The 14,468-nt window shown below is 34.3% G+C and overlaps 1 protein-coding gene across 1 annotated transcript; it reads right to left on the minus strand.

The window, feature by feature from the left end:
- Nucleotides 1–1,218: 1,218 nt before the first annotated feature.
- On the minus strand, nucleotides 1,219–4,148 carry LOC140811697 (uncharacterized). The gene is made up of 6 exons (XM_073169751.1): nucleotides 3,547–4,148; nucleotides 3,186–3,348; nucleotides 2,851–3,027; nucleotides 2,681–2,764; nucleotides 2,413–2,494; nucleotides 1,219–1,912 (listed from the first exon to the last, which is right to left on the minus strand). The coding sequence occupies exons 1-6, from the start codon at nucleotides 4,071–4,073 to the stop codon at nucleotides 1,476–1,478; spliced, it is 1,470 nt and encodes a 489-aa protein (XP_073025852.1). The 5' UTR covers nucleotides 4,074–4,148; the 3' UTR covers nucleotides 1,219–1,475.
- Between the last annotated feature and the right edge of the window lie 10,320 nt (nucleotides 4,149–14,468).

A 14,468-nucleotide genomic window follows, 5' to 3' on the forward strand; every position in this document is an offset into this window, starting at 1 on the left:
ACGTGTTGACTTGATTTTTCTCTCCTATATCTTTTCTTTAATTGCTGAAAATATAATATAAAATCGAATATTGAATCGTGTTTTGGATATACCCGATTATAGCAGGAGTTTGATTTTCCCCAAATCTTTGTCATCTACATGCCTTTGTTGATCTAAGCTTATGTAACACCCCGTTATACATTCTAACATACTTAAATGCCATTATAAGACAGATTAAAACTTTGACATAATCTCCCCATATTTTAGACATCCTGTATTATACAAAATATATGTAACACATCGGAATAAATCAAAAGTTTCACGTACCTAGTGTTCGGTCTGTGAGCCAAAATAATCAAGTTCTGCTGGCTGGTATGAGCTGAGCTGAGTTTTGTTGGCATAGCTCCTTCAATGCTTAAGTTAGTCATGAGATCAAATTTAAGTGTGCTAGAATATTTTTTCTTGTGTAAGCGACAAGTGAATGTGTAAAAAACATATAGCATACCTGATTTTATTGTGTGGGAGGAGCTAGATACCTTGTATTGGAAATAGATCTAGTACGACAAGTTCCTTAAAATTAAGAATTGTGATTATGTAATCTTCTATCTGATAATGTATAAATTTGGAAGATGTGTTTCAACTTTAGCAAAAACTTTTATGAGACGGTCTCACGGATTGTATTTGTGAGACAGATCTCTTATTTGGGTCATCCATAAAAAAATATTACTTTTTTTACTAAAAATATTACTTTTTATTGTGAATATCGATAGGGTTGACCCGTCTCACAGGTTATGATCCGTGAGACGATCTCACATGAGACCGTGAGACGTGAGACCCACTCTTCAACTTTTTGGAATTCTTTGCTTATCACGGTTTCCAATTCAAGCGCACAATAAAACTAATTTCAAGGTTTAGACTTGAGTTCGATCCAACACACGCAGGCCGAATTTCAACACAAACTCTCGGCACATCTGATTTTGATCTAGTTTGTAAACTCTCCAGATCTCACTCAGCACGAATATAAGTTTGCATGATGAAGCAGCTCGCCAGAGCTGGTGGTTTGCCGGCTGGAACACGACAAGACAGGGAAGAGACGGCAAGAGTGAGATTGACCGCGTGGTGCATGTTCGCTGCGAAGTGTCAAGCCCACAAAATATGTGTGTGTGTGTGTTTCTTCGGGTGTTATTTCTCACCAACAAAAAGAAACGGAACCAGAGAATCATAACAGAGAGTAATTAGTAATTGAACTTTCAATACGCTACTCATAAACATCAAATATTCAAAGAAATATAATTAAAAGAATTGTACTCCTGAGTTAATTCTTTTGAAACATCAGATCCTCTTTATGAAACAATTACCCGCGATGAAACATGTCATCCACAATTTCCGGACCTCAGGTCACCCAAAAGATCGATCACAAACCATGCGACCCTTTCACAGTAGTCCTTCGAGTTTCCACATTCGATACAGACACAAAAGATGCCCAGATTCCTGGATCATAACCCCCTCGTGCAAAATCTTCTAGCAACTCCGAATATAAGAGCCTTAGTCAAGAGTCCACGATCAAGAGTACAAGCAAGGATGATGGCCCCACCAACAAGAAGACCCTTAGTTGTAGATCTTGCCAATGGTTTACCAGGTAAGCTACTCGAAGATTCACTCTCTGATGCATCACTTCTGATCTCTGGGGTTTGCAAGGATGCGGCACTGAATTTCGTGTTAATTTGGGCCATCACTGCACAGTGTGAGAGCCCAGCAGCTCCAGAAGTCCTGTGTTTCTGGTAAGCACGCAAGCCAGGATCGATCTTTTTCACTGCACCCCACATGCCTTGGCGTACACCAAGTTTTGCTATTTCCCAAGGAATACCCATGTCTTCATGATGGAATAACAGGACTTCGCATGCCGTTAGCTGACCATCTCTTTTTGATTCAGCTTAAGTAGACAAATAATAAATAAGTAAATAAAACAAGATGTTTCCACATAGACAAGCAAAGTTGTTTGTAATCTAAAGCTAAATCACTAAAAACTCAAAAACGACCATCCAACCATCTCCTACAAGTTCCAGCGTTTGCAAAAAGATGTTCAAACATTATATCGAAGACAAAGTATACAAATTCAAAACCTCTAGCAAAGTCTAAGAAAAAAAACCTCTAGCACAGAAGGAACCAAGGTTTCAATCACAAACTATTTGAATTCCATGAGAGTTCCTCATTATAGGAGTAAATTGGCAATGCAAGGATTCAACGGTTATTTTGCTCTCCTTCCGTCTTCCAATATTTTCCCAGGTTTGACGAAACATCTTTTTTTTTGTGAAATATGATAGATAACTTGCTCAAGCAATGAAAACCATGGTTTGTGTTTCAGTAATCCATCTGAGCTTTCATATGCAAATCTGAAGTAATGTGCAACGGTAGCATAAAAAGAACTAATACCTGTACGAATGCACCAACTAGAATAATACAAATCAACACGTCTTGGTTTGCTGTGTCGTGATACAGAGGAGTATGGTATACCCTATTCCATACATAAATATAAATTAGGAGTATGGTATACCCTATTCCATTCATAAATATAGATTATGTTAACAAGAATAGCTTCATAAACAAATTAATGGTTATTATAATCCAGAAAGCAAATCAAATGTCAAACTGATGGTTATCCATATAATATTAAATCGATGAAAATCATCACTTTTCCTACCTTTGTTATACAGTAGTAAGTTCGACCTGATTCCCAAATTCTCCGACCTATGATGTATTCTCTATCACTACAAAAGAAGGGAAACTGCAGCAAAGCAAAACAAATCTCAGTATGCAAACCACAATCAAAGGTCACAAAGTTTATACGAAAAAAGATAAGTCTCTCCCTACCTTCCGTACCCACCGAACCATCATTGTCCCAGTTTTGGGGCATTCCTCAATTGTTTCGGCATGTATAAGCATGTCATCCCATTTTGCTCTAAACTCATCGTCCCAAAAGAAATCCCTTAACATTTCAGGAGTGGCATTTTCATAAATAGTTCTACTACGATATTGTGGAGGTCCAATCTATATGAAATCAAGAAAACGCTATTATTCTCATCAGTTTCTCAGAGTAAGCATTACAATATTGTAAAACATTTAATGCAAAATAAACTGTACAAGTATCAGTCACTGCATATTCAAATACACAGACTATCAATACTCGAAATCAGGTAATAAAATACCTCAGGATCTCTTCTCCAAGCTTGATAACTCATATTGGTTGTGGACCTATCCATCATTTGAATCCAAGGAAGACCCCCATCTTTTTCCTCGACCAAATTATACAAATGTCTTAGATCATCGTTATTCACTAGACTCGATTTCTCTTTCTCTACCTCCGACCAACTGATCACAGATAATTCATTCTATTAACAAATAATCATGTTCATCAAGTACTATGAAATAGGACCAAGGAGATTTAAAGTATAACCCCCAATAGTTCAGCTGAGAGATAAAAAACACCTTAAAAAATTTAGGTGCAGCATTCCCACTGGCAACCTCATAATCAATAAACGAAGAAAATTTAAAACTTTCAAGACTAACCTGGAATCAGAATTTGAAACTGAAGGAAATAACGAGCCTTCATTCGCATGCCTAGAACTATAAATCCAAGAAATGCAGCTGGACAGCTGCAGTTTCAATGAACTCAAGCTTGGTACCGAGGCGGCAAATTGTGGATACAGAACCCCTGATCCCGAAGAAGGAATTAACAAATTATTCGACAACGGCTCCACTTCCCCTTTCTTCAAAGCGTAATAATCAAGAAAATCAACATTTAGCTTGGCCCATTTAGGCCTCCACGCCCAACCAACCAAAACTCCAAAAAGAACCGCTACCCAGATGGGCAACATGAACACCATCATCTCAGAAACCACATCTCTAATCGTAGGTTTTCGAAAAATCTCACGAAAAACAGAAACGAAAGCCATGATACAATTAATCAACGAAAAACAAAGACTTCCAACCTTAAGAAAAGAAAAAACCAAGAAAACCCACATTAAGGAAAAGATCAAGAAAACCAAACAAAAACCCTTGATTCGAGCGGACAAAGATTCAGCATTCAGGCGCATCGACGATCCAAGAGTTCAAAGTAAATTACAGTATATGTACAGGGGAGAATGGAAAGAGAGAATGAGTCAGGTAACAAATGAGAAGTATATAAATAACAAATCCAAGAGGAAAATAATAATAATAATTTAATTACAACCCGTGGTATTTAGTTTAGCAGATGAGAGAGATTCATGTGGGATAAAGACGGTAACCATACGCGAAGAAAATCAAAAGTTGGGCAGAGAGGATAAGGATTGCGAGATAAGCGGTGGATGAGGGCGTTTCCTTGGATTGTGGTGGGCCACATTTTCATAAAAAGACCTCTATAAAACAATTTGAGTGGGTCTCATGTGAGACCATCTCACGGATCATAATCTGTGAGACGTGTCAACCTTATCCATATTCAAAATAAAAAGTAATACTCTTAGCATAAAAAGTAATACTTTTTTCATGGGTGATCCAAATAAGAGATCCGTCTCACAAATACGACTCGTGAGACCGTCTCACACAAGTTTTTGCCAAACAAATTTACAAGATAAATTTTTTATTTATATCATATATAAAATAAATATTATTTTGTATTTCAAAATTTTATTTTTATTATAAATAAGACAAAATTACTCGTCTCATGTATAATAATTCGTGAAATCGTTTAAGAAAAAAACTGATCTTCGCACAGTATCACGAGGGCAGAATTACTCATCTCGTGAATAATAATTCGTGAAATCGTCTGACAAAAAAACTGATCTTCGCACCATATCACGAGAGCCCTTGTGACTTGCTGCTAGTTGCTACAAAACATCATCTTCTAGCATTCAAATTGATTCCAACAGATTGATAAAACGCCTCATCATTTAACTCCATATCGAACAACTTCTTCGCTACCTCTCCTACGATTTGAGCATTCACTTTCACCGTGCGGAGGTTTTATGGTTTGAGTCTAACTTAAAAAGTTGTCTTCCAATAGTTCATTTTTAAGGGTAGATTAGGGAAAAAATCATCAATTCAAGTTTCTATTTATGATTTAATACTTAAGACCTAAAATTTTTATTTGCACTCTACAGTTTTGACAAAGTGATCAAAAATATCCTCGATGTTACAACTAGACTAGAAATGATATCAGAATCAAGGTAAAATTATTTCAAGTATATAATAATAATAATATTATTATTATTATTGTGTAATTAAATGTTTGAAGAAGAGAATTTTTAAAAAATTATGGATCTGAATATATGTTCGAGATTAAATATTTACAGGATTTATTCCAATATTTTGGAATATTTACAAGAAAAACTAACCAAGGCTCGACATCATCAAGTGCAAAGAATAACACAACAGAGCCCTGAGACAAAATTATGAGTCAAAGTAACAAATTTCTAGAAATATTACCGGATCCCTCTAAGCTCGCCGGAGATCTTAGAGAGATTTAAAAGACGATACAAGATTATGACAAAACTTTTCATTTTCGATTATTCTAAAAGGAGAAGATTATTCTTGTTGCCAAACAATCAACTATATTATTTACCGCATAAAATCGAGGAAATGCTTGAAAAACAAGAAAAAGGTTCTTGGATCATTAAAGATTATTTAATTAAGAATCCAAATTATAGAACAACAACCAACAACAATCCAAACTATAGAAAAGAAAGTGCACACTTATTGCATATTAGCTTACAAGAAGCAATCAGCTCAATCGAGGGAACACTTCGAGATATATTAGCTTAATGTAGAAGTCTATTTCCCTCAGTGTGTGAGAACACCTTTCAGGTTGTTTTCAGATATCAGTTCTCACACACACATACACACCACCACTCAAATTCTATCTTGCACAAACACGTAAAACTTGTGTATCTAGTCTTTGACACACAGACTTTAAACATGTGTTGGCTGGAAGGTGATGCCTTCAGCCTAGACTAGGAGTTTAGTTAGGCAGTAGGTAAGTTCTAAGCTAGGTGGGTTGATACAAGGTGTTGTATAAATCAAAGTCTTTTAGTGGATTCTTCCCGAGGTGGTAGAAGGGGTGACGTAGGAACAATTGAAGTCTCTGAACATCCATAAACATATATAATGTGTATTAACTATTTAACTGTGTTTTAAATTGATTTGATCAGTTCACCTGATATCAGTTCAGTTAAGTTCATAACTGAACTGATAGAAGCCAGAACTGATTCTCCGTATTTCAGTCGATCAATTTACACAAGTCATTAGTTTTTAAAATACTTCAGTTTTTCTTAACGAATGATTACTTCGAGTGTTTTCTGCTTGGTTTGAAACCAAACTCGATTTAATTCATTGATGTATACATTCTTAGAACGAGAGCTATTGCAGCTCATTGATAATATTGTGTTTGAAACACCCTCGCAGATGCCTAAACCGATCCATCAGAGTTTACTGTTTTGGTCCCTGAATTCCAGAAATTACGAAAATAGCCCATGTTTTATCTAAATTTGCAAAAGAGCCCCTGAAATTTCCAAACTTTGCAATTTAGTCTCTGAATTTTTGAAAAATCTAGATTTCAACTTAGAATTTTCGGTCGTCACAATTTCAGTCCCTGGAATTCTTAAAAATTATGGATTACCCCTTGAAATCTCGGCCAAGTGCAAATTAACCCTTTAACTCTCGATTTTTTGCATTTTATACCCAAAAATTTTGAATTCATGCAATAAATACCGCAAATTCTCGTTTCCTCCATTGGCACTAAAATTCTTATTTTGGTTCAGTTCATTCCTTTTGAATTATTAAAGCTCATATTTTATGCTCAATTTCTATAATTTTCAATATCATCTCTTAAATCTAACTAAGGTAGAGCATGCAACCTATTTTCCTATAAGTCCTTTGTTATCCCAATCAATTCTACTAACCAATTTAACATTTCATGCAATAGAAGCAATATAAAAATGTTAACAACTAGGTTACCAGTTATCAGAGTCGTGTCTGGCTCTACCTTTGCCTCTGCATCTGCCTCCTCAACATTCATAACATAAGCTCTGCCAATAGTTGGTCCTTTCTTCTTTGGACATTCAATGACTTTATGTCCTTCCTCCTTGCAAATAAAGCACTTACATGTTTCCCACATGCACTTTCCATAGGGTGGGCGATTGCATTCTTTGCACAGTGGCCTCTTTTCAGGTTTTGCAAATTATGATTTTTTAAAAACCGTTGTCTTTGAAAAGAAAAAAACGCACCAAGACAACAGTTTTCATTGAAACCGTTGTTAAAAAAAGACAACATTTTTTCGTAAAAAGGTTGTCTTTGGAGTGTAATATCCCAACCTTTTATCATTTTATAGTTTATGATGTTATTCTTTGGTTTGGGTGTTTAAGGAATATGGTTATTGGATATTCATGGTTTATTATGGTAAGGTATGGTAATGGATATTTTATATGGTTTTGGTGGTTGAGTTTATGTGGAATGGTTATTGATTATGGTTATGTTCATAGGAATGGTAAAATTATGGTTATTGTTTTTGGTGTTATGTTTCATAGTTGGTGATGATTATGGAAATGGATGGGTTCTAGTTGTGATGGTTTTTATGGATGGTTTGATCATATATTTGAATGGGTATAATAGAAAGTTGATCTTGAATCAAATAGGAAGTGGAAGTACATAAACAATATGAAAAATATGGTAGTAATTGTGGTTTTTAGCATAATGTTTTGTATATGGATCCAATTGATGTGATGCCACTTTCATTAGAAAGATAAGATGTAAGACCATAACTTTCATGTTTTGAGTTTTGTTCAAATCATTAGGGAAGACAAGCCAAAAGTGGCCCGAAGTGTGTCGTGTGTATCGATGTTTCCTCCACTGACACATGTTGGGAGAATGATCATAAATTTTTACTTAGACCTTCAAATGACATGAGACCAATTGTAGATGCAAGAAAAGACATAGGGCTACAACTTTCCATGTTGACCACTTTTGCAAATTCGGAAGTTAAAAATGAGTTTTTCGGCAGAATGTGGCGCGCATATGCGCTACATCTCGTGCCATTGTGCGCCGGGTGTTGAAGTTCTTAGTGTTTGGGCAGAATTGGGCGCGCATATGCGCCGGAACTGGCGCGCATATGCGCCCAGCACATGTTTAAAAAAACACGTTTTTAAAGGAAATGAAGGGCTTATTTATGTCGTGTCTATATGCTTCCACACTTCATTCTCCTCCATTTTCCTTTGATCGATCAAAGCCCTTTCTCCTTCAAGTTTTCTCTCCAAATTTCTCCACTTCAAGTTCATGAATTTTAGTATATTTATTAGCTTCTCCTACTAAGTTTTCAAGCTCCAAGGTAAGGATTTTATCTTTTGAGTTTAGAAGGGTTTGAGAAGATGAAGGTTTGAGTTGGTTTGGTTGATTCCTATGATTATTGGTGATGATTAATGGTTGATTATATGTATATTGTTCTAGGAATCCCTTTGAGATCATCCAAGTAAACACTTGCTTTTTGGGTTGTAAGTAGAGGCTTCCCTTCTTGCTCACATGTTATATATATTTATATACAAAAGCCATTTTGATTGATGCCTAGCTCCTTTCATTGCTATGTTCTTGATATAATTGTTGTTATGTATTCATTGATCAAGGAATACCATTGAATTTATTGATAAAGGAGCTAGTAAACATTGTGCCTACCATATGTTTGTTTAATTGCATCAATGAAGTCCTATGGTTAAAGTAAAGAATTGCTAGTATTTACATGCATGTTATTTGCCAATTTCATGATGAATGTGTATCTCTCACAGTTTTGATATTTATATCAAAGAGATACTTATTACATGGTCATAGGTCACAGGTCACAGGTCACAGATCTATCAATTCATTTCTTTAATTCATGCCAAAATATATCATCTATATTACCTTGATATCTATTATTCATTGAAGATGGTATTTTATAGTTTTCATTGCATAGCCATGTTATTCAAGCCAAGCCTATGTATATGTATTTGTTATTTATAACTTTCTACTTACTGAGTTTTATCTCATTCCAATTAATGTCATGTGATACAGGTGATAAGAAAGAATTAAATGGATTGTCCAACGTGGAAGAAGTCAAGGCAAGTTGAAGTGAAAATTTTTGTCATGTAACCATTATTTTGTTGAATATTGAGAATTTTAAATATCATATATTTTGTTAAATGAACCAAGGAAAAATTTATGGTGGCTTTTGAAAATATTTTGATGCTGGTTTTATAAATGGTTATGGATAAAAGTCTGGTAATGTTAATTATGCAAATAGTATTTTATGTTTTCTCTTTAAAATGTAATGCTTCCGCGCATGCTATTTCTTTAAATTTAATTATCATGGGAGTGGGATGTTTCATGGAGTGTCGTTGAATGTATATTTTCTTGTAGTGATTGACTTCTGTTCCCCTAATTTCTTCAGTTGTCCTTGAGGCTTTTGCTGCCCTTGAGCTTTGGGAGGTCCCGTAAACTGCCTCTTCACTGGCTGAGAGTTCTGTTGGTGCTGCTGCCTCTTGCGCTGCATCTCAAAATCAATATCTTTCATGACTTACTCAGCTTAGAAAGCACAAGCAGTGGCAGCTGCATAATCCGCTTGTCGCATCAACATCATATCACTGTGTATAGTAGGTCGAAGGCCATCCAAGAAATGCCTCAACTTCTCAGCAGCATCTCTCGCAATTAGGGGCACAAAGTGACAATCTCTATAAAACTTCCTAATGAACTCAACCACAGACATGTCCCTCTGACGGAGAGTCATAAACTCCCTCTTCAAGCGTCCTCTGGTATCGGCAGTAAATTACTTTTCAAAGAATATGTTCTTGAATTGCACCCAACTGAGGGTTTCTAGATTGACACCATGTTCAGCTCATTCCCACCAAATAGAAGCATCATCTCGTAGCGTATAAGTAGCACACCTTCGATCAGCATCCCCTATATTCAGATAACGGAAATTCACCTCAAGGGATCTATCTAACCCTCAACAACAAATGGGTCGGTGGTGCCTAAAAACACTTTGGACCCAGCCTCCGGAACTGATCATACATATCGTGTTGTGGCCTCGGAGCTTGCTGATCCTGCTGCTCAAAGAAACGTGTCATACTCTCTGGAACACGTGTAGAAACATCTCCATTGGGAGTTGGCTGCGAATTCTCTTGGCGGTCCTCATGAGTATCTGCTTGGCTATCAAGATTAAGTGTGCATCTATAGACATTATATCTGAATGTTTTATAAATTCAAAAATTAACCAATATGTATTTAAATCTAAGCTTCTAATCATCCAGCATATAAAAATCCTTTATCAAGCAACTTAAGCATAGATATGAATTAACTTCAAAAAGCATTTAAAAATGTAACTTAAGCAAATAAACCATGTAAACATGCAGGTGCTATCATAAAAATAATTAAAAGCATTTAAACTTATAGACTTGAGGTTTGACGACTGAGATTTCTGGAACTGATGGTGGCACAGCTCTTTGCAAGAACGTTGTTCTGATACCAACTGAAACGTCTCTAACTCGTTTTTCTTTAAAATGTATTAGAATTTATTATTTTTAAAAAAAAAAACAAAAAGGCCGAACCACACACACACACACACACACATAAATATATATATACTTTGCACCATTAAATTAAACTCAACATTTATTTTACTCAAAAATCCCAAAAGTGTAGTGAAAATCGTAAACTTCAAACAAAACCTAAAACTAACATTTTTCAAAAGTAGCATAAACGTCAAACACCTCTCAAAACCACTCTAACTTCAAAAAGTCATGTAAATATTTAAAGTAACGTAAAATCATCATAGTGCGGAAAACTAGCAACGCATAGGTCCTCGAGTTAGTGTACCACTCCCACAGCCAGTTCAGTCATTCAACCCTCATGTCTCAACATCAACATCCTCACCTATATCATTCACACTTAGTGAATAGATTGACTCAGCAAGCCTTAACCATAGTAACACGTAATACGTATACATCCACATACAACAATTAAAATACTTTTAATAAAAATAACTTTTTCATGACATACATAAACTTAAACTTTTTCTTTCATCATTTAATTATACATATATGTTTTTCCTTTAGATGAATTCAGATAATTAATTGTGACTTTCGTATCAGCTGTTTTTCGATTGATCAATCTTACGTATTATCATTGTAAAGATCATGGGTCATGAGACTGAACCAATATGGGCATCGGCCCATACCCATGCACCACTACTGGTCATGGGTCGTTAAGATGGTCAACATGGGTCTTGGGCCATGCCCATGCACCGTTACTCATAGAATATCCCACTCCTGGAAAGTGGTTTTTTTCGTCTTTCTCAACAATTGAACCCAAGATCTCCAAGCTTAAGTACCTAGATTCTTAAAGTGTTGGTACCAGTTGGGCTTAGTAGTTGTATCTTTAAACCATTGAAGATCACACATGTATTGAATTTATTTCACATAATAACAAGATTTGTACTCTCGTCATATCAGCGATGACCGATTGTCGATCGATATTATGATGAAGTCACAATTAATTAATTATTGAATTTAAAATTACTAATTAAATAATAATTATTAAATTTGACTATTAATTCAAAATTGTCGATGAAAATATTTTAGATGGTCTAGATACTTCAATTGATAACTAATTAATTATTATATTGTTTAGTGTTGGAATTTAAAATTTTAAGAGTTTGACAAACTGATTAGTAATCGAACAAAAGATCTGAACTGAACAAGTAACATATTTGATCTCAGAATTGGAGGAAAATTACCAGACTGAAATATACTAAGTACTGAGGTAAATAAACTAGTTCTCATAACTATTAATAAGTTTCGAACTGATGAATCGAAGAGTGGCAAATAGATCGGATATCAGAACTGATAAATTTAAATTGAAATGATCAAACTGGACTGATAGCAGAACGTTCAAACTGAAAGAACTTCAGTTAGAACTGATGTATACCAACTGGACTGATTAGTCGACCAATTTGACTCCTAATCAATTAGTCACGTCATCAGTTGCAATTTGAATGTCAGCAGACAAATTAACAATCCGTACCAAAGCAAAACACACAAAGCATAAAAGTCTGATACATCGTAACTTTTTCAAAAAAAGGATGTCTACATAAACTAAAAGATGACTCAACGAATATCATTAATTAATGCATTCAATGTGACCGTTGGAATCAACAGTCGATGACGAACAACAAAGAACAATCAGTTTTTTAGTCAGTTACGATTTATTTTCAATTTTCTATTCAGTTTGCGAACCGCAATCTCTAGCTCACAACTCTTTAATATATTTGTAGCATTCAGGCTACTCATTTTAGATATTTAGTTATCAACTTATATATTTTGTAAGATAAACTAAGAGTTTCAGTTTGACAGTGTCTAAGTCCAAACTTAAGAGTCTTATTATAGATTCATTATGTAACGCCCGAAAATTAGTCCACATAGACCGCATGCATAAAATTGTTAAATTGCTAAAATATATTAATTAATGATTTTGAATGCATGAATGATATATTTTGAGTGACTAAATGATTAATTGTGTAATTTTGCTCGATTGCATAATTTAAAGATTTTCACGTGAATATCGGTAGTTGTCCGGGGATAGAGAACCAAAGACAATTAAAGTGTTAAGGATTTAAAAGTTAAATTTTTATTTTTAATTAAAAAATATTTATTTTAAAAATTCAAGAATTATGACATTTTTAAGGTGAAATTAAAATTAATTAATAAGAGCGAGAAAATTATGTATTTTATCAGGGATTTTTTGGAATTAGCCATTTTTAAATCTTTTAAATTTAAGACCTAATGATTTTATTAATCTTAGTGAGTCTAATTTTTTAATTAAGTTTAGAATTGATTAAGCTCATTAATTAAGTTATTAAAAGAGTTTTTGTTTATTTGGTTTTTTTTTAATAATTAACCCTAAGACCTAAACACACACACCTACATGCACACACACATTCACGTAACTTGAAGGTGGAGCGGCCGAAACATAGAACTCTTGGGCAAGGAAGTTTGAAAAATCTGAACATTTGATATAGAAAGGCTAACGTAATTCATAAAAATCTTCGTGTGCATTATTTTGTTCATTCATTTTTCATAGTACCCTAACCAAAATATTAAATTTATCATTTAGTTTAATTCTACACTTTTATTAATTAATTGATCGATATAGACACACAAGATTTCAGGATCAGTTCCTCAAATAACTGATTAATGTTCGAGAAAGAGTTCAAAATGCCCAACTATTTATTCAATCCACTTCTAAACACTTCATCCATATTAATCGATCCTGACATATAGTATTTATTCAAAATTTGAAAAGATATATATAGAGATTTTGACAAGAGAGAAAACACTAGATTTTATAGAATCCTAATAAAACTATGATTCAAGACTTGAGATATTATAAATATTAATCGTGCGTATAAAAATACCCAACACAAGAAAAAAAAAAGTAGATTTCTTGAGATTCTCTCTCTCTCACCTTTGAAAACTCGGCCATATTGATTGGAGAAACATATACAATTCTCGACCATCTTGAAGATTAAAAAAAATTACAATTCTTGGCCATATTAGTTGGTGATCAATAATCAATTAAAAGCCAAAGTTATTTGATTAAATGATGAAAAAGAATGTTTCGGCCACCTTAATTGGATTAGGAATAAAAAAGTCTTAATCACTTTCACTACAAAAAAAAGTGTTTCTAGAAGCGGTTTTTTAGGATCACTTTTAAAACCACTCGTGCAAACTGAACAACAAAATCGGTTTTACTTAAACCGGTTCTATTTCCTTACTTTTAGGAGTGGTCGCATAACCGCTTTAGTTGCGCAATTTTTAGTACCGTTTTGTATCAACCGCTGCTATCAATTGCTCCTATTGATGTAGCTATTAGGACCATTCTGGAAACTACTCTAATTGAATATTTTTAACAGCGGTTTAGTACCGATTTGTATCAACCGCTGCTATAAATTGCTCCTATTGATTTAGCTATTAGGACCATTTTGAAAACTACTCTAATTGAATATTTTTAACAACGGTTTCACAAAACCGATGTTGTGGACCGCCCTTATAGCTCTGTTTTTTTAGGATTGATTTGAAAATTGCACCTATTAAATACATTTAGTATTGGTCGTTTAAACTGTTTCTATACATTGCTCTTATTGATATAACTATTAAGAGCATTCCGGAAATTGCTCATATTGAAGACATGTAACAGCCGTTTTCACATAACATGTGTCATGGACCGCCCTTATAGCTCTGTTTTTTAGGATTGAATTGAAAATTGCACCTATTAAATACATTTAGTATTGGTCGTATAAACTGTTTCTATACATTGCTCTTATTCATATAACTATTAAGAGCATTCCAGAAACTGCTCATATTGAAGATATCTATCCACGGTTTCACAGAACCGGTGACGTTGCCCGCTTTTATTGCTCTATTTTTTTAGGATGG

Source organism: Primulina eburnea, chromosome 14, assembly GCF_022965805.1.
Source record: "Primulina eburnea isolate SZY01 chromosome 14, ASM2296580v1, whole genome shotgun sequence".
NCBI classification, from domain to species: Eukaryota; Viridiplantae; Streptophyta; class Magnoliopsida; order Lamiales; family Gesneriaceae; genus Primulina; species Primulina eburnea.